Here is a 24736-nt window from a genome sequence, read left to right on the forward strand (position 1 = left end):
TCTGTGAACCAGGGCTACACGGCCTTGAGATAGCAGCATTAAATCAGTCATGAACCTGTGACATGGACAAACAGGAAGAATAAATATCTCTGGGGCTGTGAGCAGGATAAGGTGACAGTCAAAAGGATGCAAATGTTATTCTGAAGTTCCTCTTTGAGTTATTGAGGCACAGCCAAATGTCCTGTGTGTGAGATCCAAGTTGAAAATGGGAAGAACAAAAAGACCCCTGGGAAAAGGGCTTTGTGGGGGGTGGAATGCAACCCCTCAAATGGGAGCCAGTGTGGTGTAGTGGTGAGGTTGTGGGAGCCTGGGAGATCAGGGTTCAAATCCCTATGAACCTTACTGAAAATCCCCATGAACCTTATCTTGGGCCAGTCATTGCCTCTAAGCCCAACCTACCTCACAGGGTTGTTGTGAAGATAAAATATGGAGGAAGAGGACCATATTTTAGAGAGCCAGTGTGGTGTAGTGGTTAAGAGCGGTAGACTCGTAATCTGGGGAACTGGGTTCGCGTCTCCGCTCCTCCACATGTAGCTGCTGGGTGACCTTGGGCTAGTCACACTTCTTTGAAGTCTCTCAGCCTCACTCACCTCACAGAGTGTTTGTTGTGGGGGAGGAAGGGAAAAGGAGAATGTTAGCCACTTTGAGACTCCTTCGGGTAGTGATAAAGGGGGATATCAAATCCAAACTCCTCCTCCTCCTCTTCTTCATCATATATGCTACCTTGAGCTTCTTGGAAGAAAGGTGAGATATAAACATAATAATAACTAAATACATCTCTACCAGTTCAGTGGGAGCACAATGTATTTCCTCACTACACATGTACCAGCAGCTGGGGTGTTAACTTGCTTCCAAACATAAAAGCTGGGAGGAATGATAGCACTGGCATCTTTATTGAGCTATCCACTATTACTCCAAAATCTTGTTCCCCGTCAGTCACTGGTTCAGGCCCCAAGAACACATATGTGAAATTTAGAATTTTCCTGCCCCAACGCATGTCTGCCATTTTTCTATCCACTCACTCAGTTTGGAGAGGTCTTTTTGGAGCTCATCACAATCCCTTTTTGTTGTATCCATACAAAACAAGTTGATACCATCAGCAGACTTGCTGCTCACTCCATAACTCTAGATTTTAAAAGCTCAGGTCCCAGTAGTGATCCTTGGGGGGGGGGGGATGGGACTCCACTTTCTGCATCTCTCCATTCAGAAAAATGTCCATTTATGTTCACTCTCTGCTTCCTGCTACAAAAGGACCTCACCTCTTATATAGGGTTGCCATATTTCAAAAAGTAAAAACCAGGACACCCCGAAAGTGCTTTTTTTTAGTAAAAGCAACAATAATTTTTGAGTTTTGCAGCTTTTAAAGGCATTTTTGGGGCACGGTTTTCTGGGATATTTGCCCAGTTTCCAGAAAATAATCCAGGGCACCATTTTCGGAGGCAAATTTCAGGACATGACCTGGAAAACCAGGACGCATGGCAGCCCTATCTTATTCCATGATTTTAAAGCTTAGGGCTCATCCACACTTACATCTGTGACATGATTTTTAGGTATAGGTCCAAGAGGCTTTTCATTTGCCCCGCCGTTTCCCTGTGCAACCCACTGTTTACTGCTGAATCGGAACAAACGTCAATAGGGTTTTCTGCAGATTGATGCTTGTTCCGATTCAATAATAAATAATAATAAATTTTATTTATATCCCGCCCTCCCCAGCCGAAGCTGGGCTCAGGGCGGCTAACAACAGTCAAAATAGTTCAACATTCTAAAAACATTCATTATAAAATTAATTAAAATCAAATTAATGGCAACCATCAAGCAAAATTCTGTGCAGGTTGCCAGAGGAGGGGGTCAGGCTGCGCCCTGACCAAAGGCCTGGTGGAACAGCTCTGTCTTGCAGGCCCTGCGGAAAGATGTCAGGTCCCGCAGAGCCCTAGTCTCTTGTGACAGAGCATTCCACCAGATTGGAGCCGCGGCCGAGAAACAACAGGTTTTCCTGGGGAAAGTGACAGAACAAAAGAAATGCCTCTTGGACCTGTGCCCAGAAATCATGGGACAAATGGAAGAAATCAAGGGATAAAGGGAAGTGTGGGTGACTGAGTCCTTACTCAGGAGTATTTGGTGAGCTACCTTGTTGAAAGCTTTTCGAAAGTTCACTGTACCACCTCTTTCTATAGCCTTGCTGCCCGTCTCAAATAACTCTTAAAAAGTTACAGTTACAGACAGGTAGCCGTGTTGGTCTGCCATAGTCAAAACAAAAAAATTCCTTCCAGTAGCACCTTAAAGACCAACTAAGTTAGTTGTTGGTATGAGCTTTCGTGTGCATGCACACTTCTTCAGATTCTTTCACTTTTTGAGATATGGCAACCCTATCTTGGAGGTAAGTCAGCATGCCTACCCTTAATGAATATTGCTATGTACAAGTAGTCTTGGAAAAAATTATATGCATTTGCCTTGTAAGTGGGTCGTGCGAGCAAAGACAGGTATTGACAGCTAGACCAACCCTTTGGTTCCCAGCATTTTCTTTCTAGAAGACAATCAGGGTGGCATATACTAGTGCAGTTAGAAGTGTTGCAGGGTGGACAAATGTAGGCCTAATAGTAATTAACATTGACTAATTAATCCAGTGCAATATTTAAACGGAGATTCAGGACGACTAGCCTAGAATTGAAAAGACACTTGAGAATAGATGGCACAGTGACCTAAGCTCCCGCCCCCAGTAAGTTTTGTTTGCCTTTACTTCTGTTACTTCCTCAAGTTTTCCGGCCAAAATCCACCTTTAGCTTCACAATTAGAAAGGTCTGATGCAGATGAATGAGCAGAGGAGATGTGAATGGAATCTGTTGCCAGCACAATGCATCTGGGGATGATATAAGATATATTGTTGGTCCTTGGGGGAGAAAGCAGGGCAAGGCAAGCCTTCGTAAGGTAATCTCCACCAGGACATGAGTGCCAGCTGCTGTTTGACCTCTGAGACTTGTGGCCTCCAAATACACAATGTTTGCAGTGACCTCTGACTCCTGCTAATGTTCAAATGCTGTTTTGAGTCCACAGTAGAAGGAAACTTTAAAATAGAAACCAGTCGCTCTCCACACGCCTGGCTCCTACCCTGCATTACCCAGCGTCTTTAATATGAAAAATCTTAGCCCGTGGATGCCCACAGGACTGACTAGGGAAAAGCAGAGCAGTCAGTGATGTGGGCACAGCAACAGAGGCAGTCTCCTGCCACTGTGTCCATGCTGTGCCCACACCATGCTGAGCTCCCACCGCCTTGCCCTTCTCTCTCAGCAGGAGTGCCAACTTGCCCCCACGACTGTGGGTGCCAAGGACCATAGGTGCCATGCAATGTGCATGGCCCCGGCACCAAAATCTGTGAGTGCCCAGCCCCTTCATGGGGAATTCTGAGGGTGCTCTGGCATCCAGGGCCCCAAGGAGTTGGCACCTATGCCTCTCAGCAAGTTCTGGGAAGGCAGGTCAGCAATACAGCCCCTCCAAGGCTCGCTCATTGGCGGCACACATGGTTCTTCCCCCCACTTTTTATCCTCTCAACAACCCTGTGAGGTAGATTAGGTTGAGAGATGGGGAATGGCCTAAGGTGACTTTGGTGAACTTCATGGCTGAGTGGGGATTTGAACTTGGGTCTCTCCAGACCTAGTTCAAAGTATCCAGTCCGTTTTTACGCTTCAAAAGCCCACAACCCCTTGCCCAACTACAGGCGATTCTTCCCTTCTGCCAGAAGCAGATACTCCATCCACAGCCTCCCCATGATACATTTTTCAAGATGTCCTCTTGGACCCAACAGATATGCATTTTAGGGGGTCACAGGAAGAAGGAACAAACAGGAAACTTTCCCTTCATGAACTTCCTCAACTTTATCTTAGAACCCAGACTAATGTGGTTTGAAAGCTTGAAACGAGGCCTCTCAATCGGTATGTTTCACTGATGAATGATTAGTTGAAAATGTACTATTTTTGTTTTCAAGTGTATTTTGGGACCATTTTCTGGGTTATGGCTATGATTTCACATTGTCCTGCACTCTACACTTTTCTGTGTTGAGTGTTTGTTTGCTGTGCTCTCCAAATAAAAGAGCCAGAGAAAAGGAGTACGTTTTCATTATTGATCTTTGCATTCATTGCGATTTAGGTGGCATTATTTGCTTGTTACTATTGTAGTTCCTAAAATGGTTCTTTTTGTTGCAGACATGATATTGGGAGAAATTGTTCTTTTCTTTCAGTAAAGCATAAGGGGACAAACCTTTGCCTGTGTTAAGCATATGTGCTCTCCAGTTGCAAAAAGAGCACTGGCAGTCCTTGTACCTCACATTGCATGGGAATTATACAAAACCCCCAAATCTGTGCCGTTTTGAAATCAGGAGTAAAACTCAGTGCAGTTTCAAAAAGTTCAGTCCACAACCTTGAATCAAAATGTTGTCCAGTTGTATCCAAACATAGATGAAGGCCTGCTCCTTAATCTCAGGAACCATCATGGAAAATTTGGCTACTAGCTCTTAAGAGGTGTGCAAGTGCATAACCAACAGACAAATAACTTTCCAAAATAGACAAAAATTCGTACAAAAGCATTTTTGACAAGTAGAGTGGAGACTTTTCCTTCATTTCTGCTGTGGTCAGATTGTTGTCGTTGCACAAATATTCTAATGTGGTTAGGTTTGTATACTTCACATTTTTAGTTTTCCGAAAGACTTTTCAAAATGGGGTGGAATATAAACCTGTCTGCATGCGATGGGTACATTCATAAGAAAATATAACCATCAGAGAATAGTGGGAAATTAAAGACACTAGGAAGAGAGGTTATTGTGTGTGTCCCCCCCAAGTTATGAGGAAAGCAAACTTTATACATCCCTTTCCTGTTTTATTTTCTATTGTGAAAGGGAATCTTCACAAGAACCCCCAAATTAACCCCTCAGTGAAAACTGATGAAAATTTCCAGACGAAACTTTAGGAATTTTGAGGCTGACTTTTTGCACCAATGGCAGCATCAACCATGCTAACCCATCTAGTTCCTTTTGAAGTGGGCTGGGATTCACAAGTGGAGAGGGTGCTGCTGTAACCAGGTCCTCCTTGCCAGCTTCCCATAGACATGCGGTTGGCCCCTGAGAGACCAGGATGCTTGGCTAGATGGGCCTTTGGCCTGATCTAGCGAGGCTCTTCTCAAAGCTGTGCTGAAGAATAACAGGAAGTGTGATCGGGAGAAAGAACCAGGGAAAACACTCCTAATGCACTCTCCAGACTGCATGTGGCTTTTTGTTTTTTCCCTTTATAGCTACAGAAGGACTTTTCTTTCCGTCTGGCCACCGGGACCCTGCGTGAGCAGGAAGGCACATGTACAGCAAGGAAAAACCTGCCACATCCCTGTAGGCATTCGCTTCTTTGAACATCCTCTTGCTCACAGAAGACCACAAGGCTGCGAGTTCGTAGGAACGGCTGCATGTGCATGATGCAGGCATTGTGCTCAAAGTTATGACCACCCAGGTTGAATGGATGGGCAGGCTGGCAGTCTCCAAAAACACTGTTGCACAGATATAAACAGAAAAGCAGACTTGACACAGACACCCTGCAACCCATGACACTGTCATTCAGGACTCCTCGTAAAGATGCCAAGCTCAGTGTACACTCACACATGAAGACACATTGCTTGACTCCTCGTCACTCGATGACTCCGAGATGAACATGAGAATGGACCCCACTGACAAGTGTCATTATTTGAGGTGACAGCTATCGGCGGTATTTGATCTTTGATGACCCACTCGCACATGAAAAGCACTCACTGGGTGTTCCAATCAAGTAAGAGATAATGCTGTATTGTCATTGGTGGGGGGAAAAAAGGCCTTGACAGGATACATAAAACAATGAATGACAAGGAGAACAGGGTCCCTGAAACATGTGGCTGGCTGTCCTTTCCTTTGATTTTGCCAGCATGGGATCCACATGGGGTTTGCCAGGCATGAACACACCACAATAGATGGGCTGAATTTGGCTTAGTTGGCCACAAGTTGTGCATTCATGAGTTTCAAAAGAGGTATGGGAAATAATAATATGCAGCCACCAAATCTACATCTATATATTGAATCTACATAGATTTTAAAACTACATGAATCTCTAGGTCTACAGAGAAACAATTAAGAATGTTTCAATTTATTCTGGAAAACATGTCCATGTTTTAAGTCACCTTACTTTGTGCAACCATCTCTCTCTCTCTCTCTCTCTCTCTCTCTCTCTCTCTCTCTCTCTGTGTGTGTGTGTGTGTGTGTGAGACAGAGAGATGGAACAGAGCCACCAAAAGGGAAGGAGAATGAAAAGAGGAAGGAAAGCCTCATGAAGAGGAAGCAGAACATCATGAGAGATAGCTCAAGATACTCTTAAGAGGAAGTATCACAAAACACAAAGATTTTTACAAGATTTTAAAAAAGAAAATACTGTCCCTTGTGAAAGTTTTAGTTCATGCTAAAATGTTATCTGCTTTTGGAATTACTTGTTGCCAAACAAAAGTGCCAGACTGAACTTTTAGTTGCTTGTGTTTTGAAGGCTCGTTGATTTTGCCTCAAAACAGTTGTGAATACCCGTGAAAATGTTATAGATGCACCCGTTTAAAAACTGTAAGACAAAATGATACAAAAAAAAAAGATTGAAGTGCAAGTTAATTCCTCACCTCCAGAGTTCCTTGTGTGCTATGATGTGCACATGGAGCCCCTTCAGGAATGGGTTCCTTTCTAAGGGCTTTTCTTATGTTCTTATGAGGTCCCCATGCAATAGAGGGGCCAAACTTGGCTTGCAAAGTTGCATCTCCTTCTATTGAAATGCCCAGGATATCTCTTGTGAGCAGTGGAAATCCTGAGTCCCTTTGCATTTGCTGGATATGGAGCAATTATGTTGATCTCTCCCCGCAAATACTTGTATGGTGGTTGGGGATCAGTCCATCCATTATTTTAATCAGGCTGCCTGACTTGAAAATGTTCCAGAAATCTGACTGGAATTTGTTTGCTGGTTGAAATGTGTAAGCGTTCACTCTATGGCATCTTCCTAGGGCTGCCATATGTCCAGATTTTCCCAGACATTACTGGGATTTCAAAGGCAGAATTGACGTCGTGTGGGGGGGGGGGATTTCCGAAAGGAGGTGCTTTATCCTGGATCTTAGGCAACCCTACTCCTTCATGGATAACATGAGAAAACGTGTGTGTGTGTTTGTGTGTGTGCTTTAAATTGAATTTCCTCTTTTAATCTACCAGCTGAGGATCAAATCGGCTGCTAAGATTGCACAATCTTTGCACTACACCAATATGAGCTGCACTGATTTTCTAGGGTGGGAGTATTCAAAGTGCAACACTGGCAGGTGGGAGGATGTTTGTGATGAACCTTTAGTCAGTCTGTAGCATACCCACCCCACCCAATTTTCCCCTAGCAGGTCCCCCCCTAGTGGATCAGTGTTGCATTGGTTAAAGAGGAGTAGTTTTTGAATAATGGGTGTGCATGTGTGCATGACAGAGAGGGAGGGAGGGAGGGAGGGAGGGAGGGGGAGAAAGAGGAGGGGGGGAGAGATGGAGAGAACATACGAAAAGCCCTGCTGGATCACACTAAAGTCCTATCTTGTCCAGCATTCTCATAGTGACTAACCATACTTCTCATAGCGTCCAACCAAATGCCTCTCTGAAGCCCTCCAACAGGGGATGAGAGCCATAGCCTTCTCCTTCTCCAGATCTTCAGCAACTGGCATATTGCCTCTGACACTGGAGATAATCAGTGGCTTTCATGAGAGAGTACGGAATTAGTACTTCCTCCTACTTACCTATGGTTTGCTTTAAATGTCCCTGCATAGCTTATAGGAAATTGGCTCAGCTCACGCTGTAATTTTTAACATAGGGGTCTTACTACTTTGACACTTTGGCGTGCGCACGCACGTGTGCACACGCACACAGACATTTCTATGACTTTTGCTTCCAAACTTTCCAAGTTCTCATGCATGGCTTCTGTTCCTTTTCCACTTTCAGATCTTGGTGATCTTGAACCTCTTCCTGCCACAGGTTGTGCCCGTGCCAGATGCTTTGAATGTAAAGGGATGTTTGATCCTATCTCTCAGTTAACAATGCTCTCTGAATCACCAACAAAAAGAGGCAATACCAGGTTCATAGAGTTTGACGGAGGGGAAAGAAGTGCCCAGACCAATTTTGTCCATACTTTCAGTTTCAAAACTATCCTGCAAATGTAAATTTTTGGAATTGCACCAAATTCAAAATGTAATTGTGATAGTCAAAGCTTTCTTTCAGCCGGAGATCATCAGAGCTCAGCTTTGGCACCTCTCAGGTGGGCGCCATTGCCATTCTAGCAGAACAAGGGAGAAGTTAATGGTGAGCTCCAGCACCTCTTTTTCTAAAAAAAGAAAAGAAAAGAAAAGAAAAAAGCACTGGTGATAGTCAGATTCTGGGCTACGGAATCCTGGCTTGGCCATCATTCAAATGAGATTACCAATGACTGGACTATGCCCTCAGAGTTGCATAGCGATTTTTGAATATATATAATGATATGCAAATTAGATCTTAGTTTTAAATGTTCAGTGAAGCCCTGTAAGTTCTCCACATATCTTCGTTGAACAGACAGCTCAGTTCTGCTTATCTTTGGAGAACAGATGCTGTTGGTTCACAAAGCTCCAAAGACTTAGCTCTGAAATTCCTTAAAACATATTACAAAGTTACATAGAGCCTGACAGATCTAGCATCAGGGAGCACTATATTTATGGATGAGATGCTGCAATTCTGAAGTGGGCTGTTTTGCTTTTGGATATTTTTTTTATTTGACAACTTTATGTCTCATGACATTCTCAAATCTTTCAAAAGCAAAAAGTGAAATATTTGGAGAAAAGAGAGAAGACAGCATGTGTTAGTAAGACACAGGGCTTGTCCACACTTCTGTTTGTTCTGGGCCTAGAAAGCACCCCAGAAAGCAGTTGTCCTGTGTTTTCGACGCTTGGAACCTTTCTAGGCAATTTTGCTTTTATCCTACTGGTTTTCCCTAGGAAAACCTGCTCTTTAGCACCAATTTGAGGGAAGCCAGCCTTAAGAGATGCACCAGCAAAATGTGCTCAGCTTACAAGCAGAAGCATTTATGTCCCACTCAATTAGGATACATAAATGCTCAGTTGTTGCTTTTTGCACAAAAAACACAAAATCATCTTGTAATGATCCCTGTGTCTGAAGAAATATGCTGAATGCAAAGAGAGAAGGATAACACATGAAACTAGCTCAGAAGGCATGGCAAAGCTTATTCTCCTTGTATATTTCTGCACTAATTGATTCCACAACCTCTTTTCTCAGATCCAGACCTGACACAAAAGAGTACTCATATCTTTAATTTAGAAGCAGACCTGGGAAGTAGATTCCCAGCCTCTGGGATCAGGGTATCAAACTAGATTTCTTTCCAGAAAATATATTCTCACACAGCTATGCCTACACCAGCAAAAAGCTGCTGGTCAGCTCCACACTGATTACATAACTGCCCCGTGTGAGCTGAATTGCAAAAGGTTGTGAATTGATGTTGGTTCCTGCTCTATATCTGGGACATTTTGTTTGATGCAGATGGACATGAGGACCTGTGCTGAGACCAACATTTATTGCTCTGCACCTGACCCACTTTTAGTGACTATGCAATGGGACAGTAAATGTGGGTGGAGGCGTGACGTGAGCGTGTCAATCATATGACCTCCTTCTCACTAGCTGAACTGCTGCTGAACTTCTGCTCAGGTTATCAAAACGCCCTTTTGGTCATTGCCAGCCCCTGACTTCCCCCAAACAAGCGCTGGATTATGATCTCTCTCGATCTCTCTCTCTGGTAAACCACATCGATCCTCTTTAAACCGGAACCAACTATGTCAATGCAATCAAAAACCAAGACGCAGCCTGAAAGGCATCCTGATGTATAAATGATGCTTGTTATTTTAATGAGTTTTGGAAAGATTGGACAAAAATCAAGTCAGTCTTGCTGGGATGAATGAGATCTACTGTTTTGCATTGCTGTGCAAAACTACAAGAAAGAGAGGAACCTACTTATCACAGGCCAGCAGACATTATTCTCAATATACATAATAGAAAAAAGAAGTACCAGATGCCATTCTATGTAGTAGTAGTAGTAGTAGTAGTAGTAGTAGTGGTGGTGGTGGTGGTGGTAGTAGTTGTTTTTAACTAGAGCAGACCTATGTTGCTTTTTTTCTGTTGGAAAGATCTCCAAATAATTTTTTCACTAGGGTGGCATGAACTTTCAGGATGAAACTGAGAGCTGCCCTTAGCCACGGCTGTCTGTGGATGTTGTTCTATTTTCTGCATTTTCTCAGTGTGGCCATCAGAGGGACAACCAAGCCAATACCAATAAAAAACTGCAGTGGGGCTGAGATCCTTAAGCGCACCTTGAAATAGTCCTCTGCAGTTCATGACAGCTAAATACAGGCAATTCACTACAGGGTATGGGAACAATGCAATTCTAGCTCGCAAATGAAGGCCTATCAGAATTTAGCCCTGAATAAACCGGTTTCCAGATCCTGAAAATCACATAAAGGCAAACATTTAGGGTCATTTGATATCACCCCTCCGTCACAGTGCTCCCCATCACTTGGTAGTGAGATCAGTGTGAAAATGTGATTTTTGTGAAGGGCATGTGACGATTTCTTAGGTTTCCTGAATCTATAACAGTGTCAGAGATAGTCCAACACGTTCTGATGTCTGAAGCTGAACACTGAAGTGCTTCCCTCATAGTTCATGGTACTTGATCATCACCATCCATATAAATGATTGACAACTTGCTGCCTGACATCCTCTGCCTGATGCAGGTTGCCTCATGCTAAAGAATGAAAAGGTCAGCTGCGGTTGGTGAAAACACTCAACTCCAAGCTGATCTCACCATGGAGTGTTTGAGGGGGAAAGATCCTAGCATGGCACATGAAGAAATGATGGTTATGTGAGTGCACTCTGAAAAGATCCTGCCCTTTAAGGACAGTTTTACCTGCTGTCTTCCTGATTTGGGTGAGACTGGGTGAGAACAGTGGAAGTACTCTGTCCTCCCACCCTCCTCTCTCCAATCCCCCCATCCCTGCAGCGTTCAGTATCTTGTTTGGTCCTATTTCTATGCAAAACCTAAAAAAAGTACAAGTTTCAAAATATGTTAGCTATGCTCAGCGCACACAGAAATCTCTAAGAGATAGTTATAGGCTTTATAAGGTGGTTCCCCAGCAGGGAACATTGGCTGTGGTCTTATAGTTTAACACGCCAGCTAGGCATCTGAATCCTCATGTCCGGCTTTGTTGCTATGAGCCTTGGCACGGCGAGTCCGGATGGGAACAATGATGTGCAGTCATCGATGAAGGTTCTTGGCTGCATTCGTCTGGTCTTCAGACCAATTTATAGGAGGCGGATTTGCAGACTGAAGACTGTGTATGTAATGGTTGAAGTTGAGATGAATTCAATTTGAATCCCGCCCCTGACATAGGCTTCCTATGTGACCTGGGAAATGCATTGCCTCTTTTTATACTTCCATATGAATTTGCCCCTTTGCTCGCACCTTGGTGGCTTTGCAAGGATAACGGCAGATGAAAATGTTCTGGGGGATGCTGAATGAATGGAGACAGCAAAGGGCCGTGAGAATCAGATGGCTTTGGCCAGAGTCACCTTCTCTTCCAATGCAAACTTTCTTCCCTCCAGAATAGTTGGTTGTGATCAAGAGAAACAAGCAGTCTCCAGCAGAACTCAGCTTCACAAGTCCTTCCAAGCTCCCCCTCACTTGGACTGTGCCTCGCTGCTTTCAGCCCTGACTTGTAGCACCACCTGCTGCCCGAGCTTTGAGTGCAACAACAAAACAACTCCTCTCAAACCAGGGACAAACAGGCTGCTATTTTAGGGTGGGATTCAATCACATACTGGCAAATTCAGGTTGCACAATTCTAGTCGACTGGATTCCCCCTTCCCCCCAATAAGTGACAGGAAAGTGCACTGGTGCATGTAACATTTGCTTTGTTACAACGTTGTCTAACCTCCCTGCGAACAAATCAGAATTAATAAATCGCCAGTGGCATCTAATCTCCCTGCAAACAAATTAGGAAGGACAAATGTTCAAGGAACAAGTCTGGAAGCACCCTTAAAGTGCTTGAACACTCATTCCTTCTGGGGTAATAGGAATCTGCAACCAGGAATGTTTGGCACCCTCGTCAAATTAGTCTAAAACAGTTCTGCAGATACTAGGGAGGATTTGCAAACCATAATATATCATATCCGTACATGTTTCAAAAAACAAGGCAGCCCTTCACTCCTTGGGCAAGATCTTACCACGTTATCCCCATTAAAAACATATTTCTCCAGAAAAGTTTTAGCATTGGCAGCTTTGGATTTCCCCTTTGTAGCCTATATTTTTTCCATTCATGGTTAATTTCAAAGGGAGTCTGCCAATATCATCGGCTCCGGTCTATAGCCTCGGTCTAACCTCAGCCATGTACACTTCAGACCAACTTGGCTAGACTGTGCACTGTCTCCTCCCCTTTGAGCTAAACACTACTGGCAAGGGAACTTGTTTTAAGGTTTCCCCTCCAGTGATATAGTGATTCCCTGTGGGCCACCTATAGAGGGAGATTCTTCTCAGGGGAAGGACTCCACGAAAGGCTACCTAAACCAAAAGCCATATACAGCTTTCAAGGAGCCAGTCACAAAAGGAGGAGACACTTGTATAAATCGTAGCACCATCTATGCTAAATGATTAGCAGTTGGACTGGAAAGTAGTTATATCTGAGGTGGGTTCTCTGGCCCTCATATTTTTGGGGCTCTCCAAAATCTGCTTGGGGAGCTTGATGGCACTGCTGCAAATAAGAATAGATTGAGAGACTGGGCCACTGGGACTTGTTAAAAATGGTTTTAAAAACACAGTTCTTTCATGCTTGGGAAAGAATGTATGAAACGATGGGATGGGATAGTTCGAGAAACAGAGTGCTTCAGACCTCCAAAGAGGAAACCTTTGATTTTTCCAGGCCAGTCAGTGTGATGTGCGTGTGCAAAAGTGTGTTTATGCTACAGCCGTGCATTCAAGGCATTGACTGAGAAAGGTGCAACAAGGCATGAGAGATGAGGAAAGCAAAGGATGGCGAATGGTTTGAGTGTCTATCAATGTCTTTCGGTCGTTTTCCAGGACATGGCTTGCTGGCGGTTTCCAGTGCGAAGAGGATTGTACAAGGCACGCTTCAATCTCCCTACCCTGGCTGACCCCATCCCCTGTACCTAGTAAGGGCTCAGTCCCACTTACCTTTCACCCTGTGCTTTCTAGACAGAGGTCTGCACCTTAGAGTGCTATGTCCAAGCACTCTCCTCCCCTCTCTGAAAACCTGCTCTTCAAGCACAGGCTGGAGAACCCGGTTGGTTGGTTGCCTGAATTGGCAATACAGATTTTCTGCAGATTGCCATTTGCTCTGGTTCAGAGAGGGTTTTCAGTGGCGGGAGCACTTGGACACAGCTCTTTCAAGTGTGGATTGTGCCTAGAAGCACAGCATGAAAGGAAGTCTGAATGAGCCCTCAGAAAGATTGGTGAGCGGCAGTCTGCTACTCTTGTACAGGGGTTGGTGGTTAGGGGTTAGGCCCAAGGAAATGGCACACCAGGGAAAAGACAAGTCACTTCGCTTTCCCTGAACTTGATAGCCCTTGGCTCCCCCCTGGCAGTGGGTGGTGCAGGAGCAGCAGGAAGGAGCAGGCCGTGTGGCTACATCTCCTCATCCTCACTCGCCTTGCTCCAGCGGTGGCAGCAATTGGCAGTGATGCCCAGCAGGAAATTGGTGGCCACAGAAGCAATGGAGACAACAAAGCCCACAAAGGCAATGAAGAGATAGTCATCCAGTGTCAAGGTCAGGTGGCAGGCCTTGAAGCTCTCCTCCGTCAGTGAAAACAAAGGGGCTCCTTCCACTTCGGGTGGCTCCCGGCACTCCGCCAACTCAGTATCTGCAACAAGAACCAAGAAGGTCATGCCAGCACCCACAAACACAGAGCAACACCCAGAGAAGAGGGCCATTTCTCCTCCTTTCCCAACCCATGCCTCTCTGGTCTCATCAGAAATTATAGGAAGCTGCCTACAGGAAGATAGGAAATTAGATCTTTGTCCCATCTAGTTCCATGATGTCAAAACTGACAGGCAACAGCTCTCCAGGGTTTTGTGAGGCAGGGGACAATCATAGTCCTACGTGCAAAGAATGCAAAGCAGATGCTCTACCAATGGCTCTTAAGAACCAAGAGGCAGGTGGCAATAAATTCTCAAACGTTTTCATGACAAGGTATGTTCTATGAACACCCAGACTTCTAGCTGTAATTAGGGATGCAGGATGAATTCAGTGTGGCAATAGGTAAATCAAAACACAGCTATCCCCAAGGTCGGTTGGGAGATTATGCACAATGAGAGTAACAACAACAACAGCCAGAAATTGTGCAAAATTCAGTCAATATATGCACACTCTCCAAGACCTACAGGAGATTATGTACATTGACCAGGAAATGTGTACAACTATCCATTCATGGAGAGATTAAATGCACATTTTCTATCAGGTCTGGTAAATGTGCACAATGAGTGGTTGTAATGCACAGTAACCTCTCAATTCACATTACCCCCTGACATATACAAACAGCTACTTTAGTCTCTTTTTAATACCCCAGTTTCAGTGTTGTTTGCTATTCCACCCCATATGTGTGCAAGTGCCTCTTCCTCTCTACCCCTGAAGATACTCCCAGCCCCCCCTTATTACTGATGCTTATTATTATTATTAAGTGGTATTCAGAAGCAACATTGCCCCTGACAGGGGAAGTAGAACATAACTATTAGGGATTGTATCACACACCAGATTAAGTTAGGTAGATGCTTTCAAGAAATAACAACTGGGCTCATCTTAACCATTCTTCAATTTTCTTTCTTCTACCCCATCACCAGTCTATGATCTCTACCCACATCTCATTCTAATTTGTAACACAGAATATAAGACAGCCTTCTGCATCTTAGTGACCTCTGTTCTGGTTGAGGATGCTAGGAAACCATAATCCAAAACTTTCAGAGAGCACCAGGTTGGAGAAAGCTGCTGCAAGAAAACCAATTTACACCTACAGTAGAATCACACCGTGAAGCTTTTTCCCCATGGCTTATAACATGCCAGACGGCAGAGGTGTGTGTGTCTCATTTCTGCATGCCCCCCCATCAAGAAAAAGCAAAGCAAAACCAAACCAAAATCCTCCTTGCTCATAGACAACAAGAATGCTAGGGAGAAGGACTGCACACTGATATTCTCCCTGATATACAATGTTTCTTTGTTCAGGGAGACTACGACTGGATCTACATTGATCTAAAAAAACACTAGGAAAAAACATTATATAGCTCTCAATGCAATTTTCCATTGACTGTTGTACCGCGCTGCCTGGTGTCACATTTTATAACACATTTATAACATTATAACTCATTAGCGTAGATTAGTCCTACATGTGTATATCTGGTGGGGAGTAGGGCTGGGCGACATCAGGTTTTCAGCAGCTAAATACAGCCATTCCTTGAAAGTCAAACAGAATCCGTTCCGGAAGTTCATTTGACTTCCAAAATGTTTGGAAACCAAAGCATGGCTTCTGATTGGCTGCAGGAAGCTCCTGCAGCCAATCAGAAGCCATGGAAGCCCTGTCGGACATTTGGCTTCCTAAAGAACATTCAAAAACTGGAACACTCACTTATGAGTTTCCATCGTCCGGGGGCTCGATTTGTTAGGGAGCCAAGGCGTTTGAGATCCAAGGTATGACTGCACTGAAATATAATGATATATCACAATGTCTGGAATGTTTCCCAGCTGCTTCTTCCTCCCCACCTTAGGGAAACCGAGATATATTGCCCAGCTCTACTGAGCAAGCCGTCCATACCACTCTGCTCAGGAGAGTCAGAGGGGCAGAGAGGCTTCACTGAACTGCTCAGCTGGGGGACAGGAAGTCTCCCACCCCCCAATACCACTCCAGCTCACACTAGCTGAAGTGGTGTGGAGCTTCCTCAAAGGTGCAGATAGGTGCAGCCCAAGGAGGTACTTTGTCAGAACTTTCTCAGGCTCCATCTGTCTGCCTGCGCCTTTGCTGTCTGCAGGCAATTTGTCAATCCTTGAAAAAGCCAACTGACGTTTGCTCTGATTCAGCAGTAAAGAGTCAGTTTGGATTAGCGGAACCGAGCTTCGCAGAGGGTAACCACTACCTGAATGTTAAGCACTAATGAAAACTCACTGGGAAGTTTAGACTTGCCATCTTAATAAACTATAAGAAGGTGCACAAGACAGATAATCTTCCTCCCTGCTTATGTTTGCTAAGAAGACATCACTGCACATAAATTGGATGAGGGCACCAAATCAGAAAACCAACAGCCACCCCGTGCATCACTGCCAAAGCTGGAGATGGATGGCATCCTTCTCCGTCATTGTCTGCTATGCATCAATCACAGAGATGGCTGGGAAATGTAAATAGAATTGATGTTCCAAGGAGATGAGAATGATTGCTAAAGCAGGACTGCCTTCTTCTGGCTCCGCAAGGGCAGGATTTCCTGTCTCCAGGTCCCCTCGCTTGCAGCTCGTGAGATAAGCAAGAAGGTCAGGAAAGGACTAATGTCAGGGAGGGGAGAAAAAAATCAATAGAGAGTGGGAGAGGATGCTGATTTATGATTCCCAATGCGAGCTGGGGATCTGTCACAACAAGGACGCAGGGAGAGCAGAGCAGCATGACGACACGTCACAAGGGCAGCTTGTACAGCACATCTCATTCCCATCTAGCTCTGACAAAATCTCGGCTTTAATGAGCAGAAAGCCTCGGTGTGCTTCTGAAAGGCCATTTGCAGCATGGTGGCAGTCACTAGGCAGCTCCACACATGGTGGCATCATTGTGTGGAAATCTGGTTTTCAGTGTCCTTCAATGATATGGTGAAGTGAGCATTGCCACTGCCAGCCTCCAGGTACCAAAGGGCTCATTCATCTGTCTCCTTGCTCCTTAAAAACTCTCTGTGCAATGGATCTAACCAGGGTGGATTTGATTTAAATCAAATCAATTTAAAAACTCTCTGTGCAATGGATCTAACCAGGGTGGATTTGATTTAAATCAAATCAATTTAAATCACAATTTAAATCATGATTTAAATCACGAGTCAGTAAGACTTGATTTAAATCATTATTATTATTATTTTTTACAGAAAGACTCATTCTTGCTGGTATAATCTTAATATTTACAACCAGATGAAGGTTTCATTTTTGGAATAATAATTTTTCAGAGTAGTTTTTACAGTTATATCAAAAATTCCTGATTTCGTTATACTCTTAGAAATACACAGACTGATAATTATGAAATTATTGTGAGGTTTAATATGTTAACTGTTTATATTTGGACAACTTTTCTGCTGTACTTTATCAGAAGGAGAAAAATAATCATTTCTTTAATACCAACTTAAACAATTTATTTAGCTAAAACAATAACATTATAGCATATACATCCATGTTTGTTAACTGATGTGATTAAGCTTTTTTTTAAAAAAGGCTTAGACTGAGTAGAAACCTATCTTCAGAAAGATTTTTCCTCCAAAAAACATTTTATTTTAAAAATCAAATTTAAAAAAGAAATAAATGTGATTTAAAATTTTTTAAAAATCCGATTTAAATTTAAAAAACCTGATTTTTTAAAAAAAATATTGATTTTTATCCACCCTGTATCTAACCTCACAGAGGGCCAGTCGGCTGTTGCCTCTAGCCACATGGGGAGGTGATCCTCATTGTGCTCTTGGAAATCAGTGGATGTGAAGAATCGGGTTGTGTGTGATGAGGATCAGGCCTTTTTGTGTGTGCAGTTAGAGCTGCCACAGGACTTTTTAGCAGCCGCCATGCTGCACCTGCTTCTTTGCCCCACCTTTGTCCCATAAATAATAAAAAAGCGAGGCAGATGTGTGTGGATAAACTAGGCCCCGGCATTTTCTGCCTGCCTCTACTCCATCTGGCGATGCCATTAGGTCTCGTGGGAGACTCCCCCGAGTAACTACCCCAAACCCCAGGACTCTGCATGTATGCAAGGTCCAGGGGGGCTCTTTTCCAGCTTCCATGTCCCAAAGTCCTGAATGGCGAAACTAGGGAATCCCCTGTCCCCTCAGAGTGCTGAAAAGTGACTATGCTTATAATCCACACTTACACTGTCCTGACCCTGTGACAGTACTTTGATGCCACTTGTTACAAAGCTATCACCCAGACAGTCAGAAAAGAGTAGGAGAAAGAAAAACCCTGCTTCCTTCAGTCAAGGCTTATCCACACTTCATCTTGCTCTTGCCATGGTGCTCTTTAATGCTCAGGTGGAGCAAAGGGGTTTTCCATGGACTGTTGTTGGTTCTGATTTAAAGCCAAAGAGCAGGTTTTCCCTGGGAAAGGAGAGGGGCAAGGGGGAAACTGCTCAGACTATGCCTCGAAAGGGCGGTTCTAGTGGAAAACCATTTGGACTCATGCATTCTAGGTATGGGACAAGCCAAAGTGTGAACAAGCCTTGTTTGTTTCAGAGGCAATTTCTGCTCAGCCCTGAAGTGGCCAGATGTTCTTACCCTGACTCATATCTAGGAGAAGGAGAGCACCTCCCTGCTCTGCCTAATATTTCTAGCAGAGCAATTCTGATTAGTAACTTTAACAGGCCATTTGGAAGAGAGCAGTGACCTGTTTAGTTAACCAAGTACTTTATTTGAATTTCTGTATAGCAAAATCTAATGAATTCACACACACAAATGTTGCATGGTTGGGGAAACTTACAACTCTCTCTAAACTTTTTTTTTTGCATTGTGTGGTTTATAATCCCTAGGAAACTGTGTAAAACAAACTGTTTCCTAGCATGGCAGGTAGGGAAATGCAGAATGCCTTACTCAGTCAAGGCACAGGGTTCAAATCCCATGATCCAAAAATGCCCTTCTTAGCCTCTCTGAGAGAACTGCTGCTTTTATTTCAAGCTGAGACAGAGACCCAACATTTTACCCAGAAGTTCACAATGTGTTGTGTAATAGGGAACAGAATGACAGAAATCCCCAAGGTGAAGCTAACAACTGGACTGCCGTGTAATTTCACCTACCTGACATGCATCGCTGGATCCTATTTCTCAACCACTTCAGCAGTGGCTCCATGGTGCAACCACACACCCAGGGATTGCCTCCAATCTGAAGAGTCACCAGGCCTGTGAGACCCTCCAGGACTTCAAGGCTGAGGAAAGACAGGCCCCCATAGCTGAGATCAAGGTCACGCAGTTGGACCAAGCCTCGGAAAGCCTGGGGGTGCACCTTCCTCAGCCAGGGATTGTGGCTCAAGTCAATGTGCACCAGGTTGTAGGCCTCTTGGAACATGTCAGCCACCAGGTGAGTCAAGTTGTTGTAGCTCAAGTCCAAGTGGGAGAGGCGCTTGGATGCCAAAAAGAGTCCAGCGGGCAACTCTACCAGGGAGTTGTTCCGCAAGTCCAACACCCTCAGCTCAGAATAGCAGGTCAGGTATCCGGGAGGAATGGTAGCGATGCGGTTGTGAGCCAGGCTCAGGTTCCTGGTGTCCAACGGAAGGTCTGGTGGCACCGAAAAGAGCCGAAGCCCACTGCAATCCACAACCTGGCTGCGACATGTGCACAGGACCGGGCAGCCGGTGACGGCACTGGCAAAGACCACCACCGCTGCCACAAGGAAAGGGCTCAGTATCATGGCAGGGCAGCAGTGGGGTGCAAGCTGCTCTCCTCCCAGCTGGACACAGTGGGCATTCATTTTGACAAGCTAGAGGCTACATGGCAGAGGGAAGGCCAATCAGGATGGGGAGAGCAGTGGGCAGGGATGCAGCCCAGCAAATGGGAGCCACCAATACAGAAAGCCTGCTACATTCTGACTGGGAGGAAGGGAGGACATTGAACCCCTATTTGTCCTGCTCTTGAGGCACCTATGGGAGAACAATGTGCCAAAAAAGGGCTGTAAATAGGCCAGAAGCAGATGATTTCTGGTAGTTTTATTTAGCTGCCAAAAAAACTTTTTACTGTAAGAGGATGAAGAAGAGGAAAGAAATACATTTACCTGCATACATGCACATGTGACCACCTTGGTCTATGGAGATAATCTGTGTAAATAAAGCTGGTGGTTTTTACCCATGTTTGTTGAGCATTACATATCTTGAGCTTGAATTAAGAGACAATGTGTTCCTTTTTTTTTTTTACCTTGTGTTAGCTGGAGACATAGGCCTCTCAGAGAAGTTTTCTGTCACTCCAGAAAAAATATATAATCAGGCCCATAAATGTTGTTTCCAGTGACTCCACTTGTCGAGCATTGAAATGGTCTTCTTCTGGAGTCACTGAGGTGTCTTTTAACAGGAGCATTTATAAACAAAATGTGACTTTTGCAGGGTTCAATGGCTCCCCTTGCTTAATTTCCCATGTGCTGCTGTCCTGGTGTAGGCAGGACCCTCTAGGAAAGGTGAGGAGGAACAATGGCTGGACACAAGCCACTTAGGAGTCTGTGGTTTCTCTTCTCTGGAAAGAAGGTTGGCCGTCATCGCTCAGTCTGGAACTACCAAAGAGCCACAGAATCCCATAGCTGCACAGATTCATGATGTCTCTGACTTTGAAGTGCTGATGTGGAAGCCATGTGTGACAATGGCTACAGGATCCCAAAGGCCAAGGGCAAGAGGTTGTGATGCTGTCCTTTAAGCCTGGTCTTCTTTCTCAGCAGGTGGCAACAAGACTCTGACTGTGCAACCTGCCAATGAAAACACAATGAGGATCAAAAGCACAGAAACCATGGTATTGATCAGCTTGCATGCTTCCCCCTGATGCTGCTAGAACCACAGTTCCCCACCCCTTTCATATACTTCTTGTGGTTGCCTTCACTACAGTTCACCTCTTCCTTCCCCTCGCTTTACAGTATCAGCAACCATGCATTTTTCACAAGCCGCAACAGCAGCTCCTCATTTCTGATCTGACATATTTCTGGGGACTCCACACAGCTTCCTCCTCTGTGTGTTTCTGATGTTGCAGCCACAGACTTTTGTGCAGAGAAGAAAAGTGGTGGGGAAGACCTTTGGCATGGCTCATTTGGCAAAGGAGTAAATTCATGTAAAAAAAAAAAAAAAAAGCCAAAGCGATCAGATTAAAATACTAGATTCAACTTTGGGGAAGTCCTTACAAATCTCATCTCTGCAACTAACACCTACTTTTGCTCCCCTCTGGATTTCACACAAACCGGTCATTGTCCCTCAGTCAAGATGACCCACATTCTCTTTTCCTAGTCCAGGCTCAGCTGTGGGGCACCACCCTTTCATCCACAGAGGTCTGCTGAGAGGCAACTCATAGCTCCTTCCTCCACCATTAGCTGCGGAGGAGCTTTGGGCCTCCATACAAACACACCACTTGAATTTTATTCTGTTGGGAGAACTAGGCCTGTGTTTCAGATTTCCCTGCATCCCTCACCATCCCTCTCCTTCATCCCTGCGTCTCTGCACATGACTTCCTAGAGGCTCTTCCCTAACTTGGACCACACTTCCATTCTTGCCTCTCTCTTCCCACACCCCTCTCCTTCCAAAGCTTTCTTCCTTCTCCACTGCCATTCTCCCCTCTCTCCGTCTCTGTTTTCTGTTGTCTCCTCCTCCTCCAGCAAGAACGACCTGGATGCCCTGCAGAGCGCACATCCTATTTGCCCTCTCCCCACTCATCCTTGCCATGTCCTCTTTCCACCCATCGCCTCTTCTCCATGACACTCCATTGTCAAATGCACCCTTCATCCTCACCCTCTGGACACACCCTGCTCACACAAGGCAGGGAGTACCCAAGCCTTAGTTTTCCCACAGACGCACAGCACACAGGCACCCCCTCTTCATTTCTCCCCCGTCACATCATCAATTTTATTTTGTTCAAAGGAGACACTTACTCTGAGCAGAGGGTGGCTGTTTTTTGGTTGGAGCTCAGCTCAGCTCTGGTGCTGCGGACTCCTGTGCTGGTTCCTTCTCATTCTACTGTGCTTCTTGCTTCCTTTCATCCTTCCTTTCATCTGCACCTCTAAAAGACAGAGATTCTGACAGTCTTCTCATTGAATTGCAGCTACTGTTGCGCTCTCTCTCTCTCTCTGATTTCAGCCAGGTCTTTCCCCACCTCCTCTTCCCTCCTTCTCCCTCTCCCGACACCCCCCCTCTTTTTTCCCCTTGAGGGCCAGGTACTGACGTTTCACTGTCTCTTAGCAACTGCCTCCTCATCTCTGAGCAACAGGAGAGCTGGCTGCAGACCCCACTGAGCTGATGGGGGTGGGGGGAGAGAAGAAGAAGAAGAAGGATGAAGCAACAGAGGATGGAATAAAAAGCGCACCCACGGAATCCCAGAGATGGGGGGGGCACGTATCCTGGAGGGAGTGGGAAAGCAGAATCAGGCAGACGGGGGCGGCTGGAGATCTAGGAGACAGACAGGGGCAGAAAACGAGGAGGCAAACAGGGACACACAGAGACACGAAAATTGAGAGCGGGGAAAAGACTAGGAATAAACAAGATATGCCATGGAAGCAGCTTCTCATTGCTGACTCGGATTCTTAGACTGCGAACACACTGTACATTTAAAGAACATTTTCCCCTCAAAGGATTTTGGGAACTCTCACACAGCTATAATTCCAAGCACCCATAGGAAACTACAGTTCCCATAATTCTTTGGAGTGGGTGGGGGACTGAGCTGAGTGTCTACAGAAAGGGGGGCATAAATCTAAGGTCAGAAGGCAATTCATTGCCTCTTCCTACAGATGATGGCTTTTAAGTTGGAGACCAACTCTTCTCTTCGCCAACAACCTTGAGGCACCAGACATCCTGCCCAGAAGCCATATTAGCTTTCCCTTTGTGGCCTGTGGCCACTTCACAGAGCTTTTGATTAGTTATTTAACACTCTCCACATGTGTGTGTGGAGTTATTTTCCCTCCTTTCCCTGTGGGGGTTTGGCACCTATTAGGGGGACGTTTCATGTCTGTTTTCCCCATTGCCTCTTGCTGGCATCTGGTGGGAAGACAGATGGTGTAAAAACCCCAGGAGAGAGGTTGCTCTTTTCCTTTTGTGTATGGAGCTCTCCCTTGGGTAGATATTAATTGGTTTTATTTCAAGATCCCAATAGGCTCCAAAGGGACCTCCCACCTGAAACGGACTTCACAAATGCAGATCTATCCTTGCCAGCTAAACTTCACAAAGGCACAGCGGTGGGTAAATATTGCCTCATTTCCTTCCTAAGAAGCACAGCATTTCTGCCTGTGCTACTTTAGAAACCTCACCAGGTATGACTCAGGAGAATAAAGCCTTCCAAATGTCAGAGAGCAGTCTTTCCCAACCTGGTGCCCTCCAGGTGTCATTAGACTACAATTCCCATCTTCCCTAAACATTGGCTTTGCTGCCTGGAGTTGATGGAATTTGTAGTCCATTGATGGGGGACCTGAAGCCCTTCAGATGCTGTAGGGCTCCTGTTCCTGTCAGGCCTAGCCAACGGTCAGGGATGATGGGAGTTGTAGTCCACAACCAGATTCCTCCACTCCTGTTGAAGTCTAAAATATCTGTAGGGCACCAGGTCGAGGGAAGGATATAATAGAGTGTTCTTGATGGTATTTGCCAGTTGTTTGGCCACCAGTGAGGTTTGTAGCCTGTAAAGCTACAGCCAAGGTTTAACTTAGCACTGCACAAATCTCCAAAAATAGGCTCTCAGCCCTGAGTCTAGAGACTAGATGGCCTACATCCTCCTGCAAGGCCTCTTCAATATATTTTTCTGCACAACAGCAAATGAGGCACAACAGCAAATGGAACCTATGCAAGTTCCAGCTCTGATAGCCACGTGTGTGTGTGTGTGTGTGTGTGTGTGTGTGTGAGAGAGAGAGAGAGAGAGAGAGAGAAATACACACAACTTAAAAGAGAGAGCTCTTTTCAAATAGTGTGTGACCTGCTATGCCAACTTCGGCAATAGATCAGGACTAAGATAATGAACGTGCTGTACCATTGTTGTGTGACAATGACCGCTCCCCACTTAAAACGGGGGGCGCCTTTTGCGTGGACGCATGCAGCCCTGGATCTGGAGTGGCCCCATCAGCATAGGCTTTGCCTTCCCTCAGGTGGGATACCTGGAGGTCCCCGCCTACCCCAGTGAGGTGTCCAGGGTTCATGTTTCCCTTGGAATGAGGCATAGTGAAGACTGTGGTGTCTTTAGGATATATGGTTTGTTCACACATATCTACTGTGTATCCTGAGCCTATGATGGAGGGATTCACAGCATTAACACCCAAACAGGGCCCTGGACTCGAACAGAAATCAGAGCAATCTCTCTTGGTTCCCAGTTTGCTGCTCACTCCAAACTCTAAACTCTGGCTTTTTCCTTCTAACTATTCACGAGTTGGGGGGCCTCTCTACCTATTTGCTGTCTCACGCAGATCCCCTTTCCTTTGTTCCTCTTAATGGCCCATCACCCAGGTGATCGCCTCACCAGAAAGCTAGCATGGCTTATATTTTAACACTTCCTGGATCCAGGGATTAGAAGAATTCAGGGGTTAGAAGGGTCTCCTTCTAACCCCTGAATTCCTACATCCCCTCCCCCAAACTCATAACATGATATATCATACTTTTTTTAAAAAAAAGATACACAGAATCCAAGGCCAGCCAAGTTATTTTGACACCTGAGGTCGAAAAACTTGTAAGTGCTTCTGTCCTGGGCCTTACCTGGCAGTAAAAATACAAGAAAAAA

The 24736-nt window shown here is 45.1% G+C and overlaps 1 protein-coding gene and 1 long non-coding RNA gene across 2 annotated transcripts in view; both read right to left on the reverse strand.

Moving 5' to 3' along the window:
- The window catches only part of LOC310826891, a 155493-nt gene that overhangs the window by 122035 nt on the left and 8722 nt on the right, over window positions 1-24736 (reverse strand). The window lies entirely within an intron of this gene.
- On the reverse strand, window positions 12745-24593 carry LRRC55 (leucine rich repeat containing 55). Its single transcript, XM_083702111.1, has 3 exons — window positions 21918-24593; window positions 19103-20750; window positions 12745-13963 (listed from the first exon to the last, which is right to left on the reverse strand). The coding sequence occupies exons 2-3, from the start codon at window positions 19770-19772 to the stop codon at window positions 13728-13730; spliced, it is 906 nt and encodes a 301-aa protein (XP_083558237.1). The 5' UTR covers window positions 19773-20750; window positions 21918-24593; the 3' UTR covers window positions 12745-13727.

Source organism: Podarcis gaigeae (assembly GCF_964106915.1).
Source record: "Podarcis gaigeae genome assembly, chromosome: 1".
Taxonomy (NCBI): Eukaryota; Metazoa; Chordata; class Lepidosauria; order Squamata; family Lacertidae; genus Podarcis; species Podarcis gaigeae.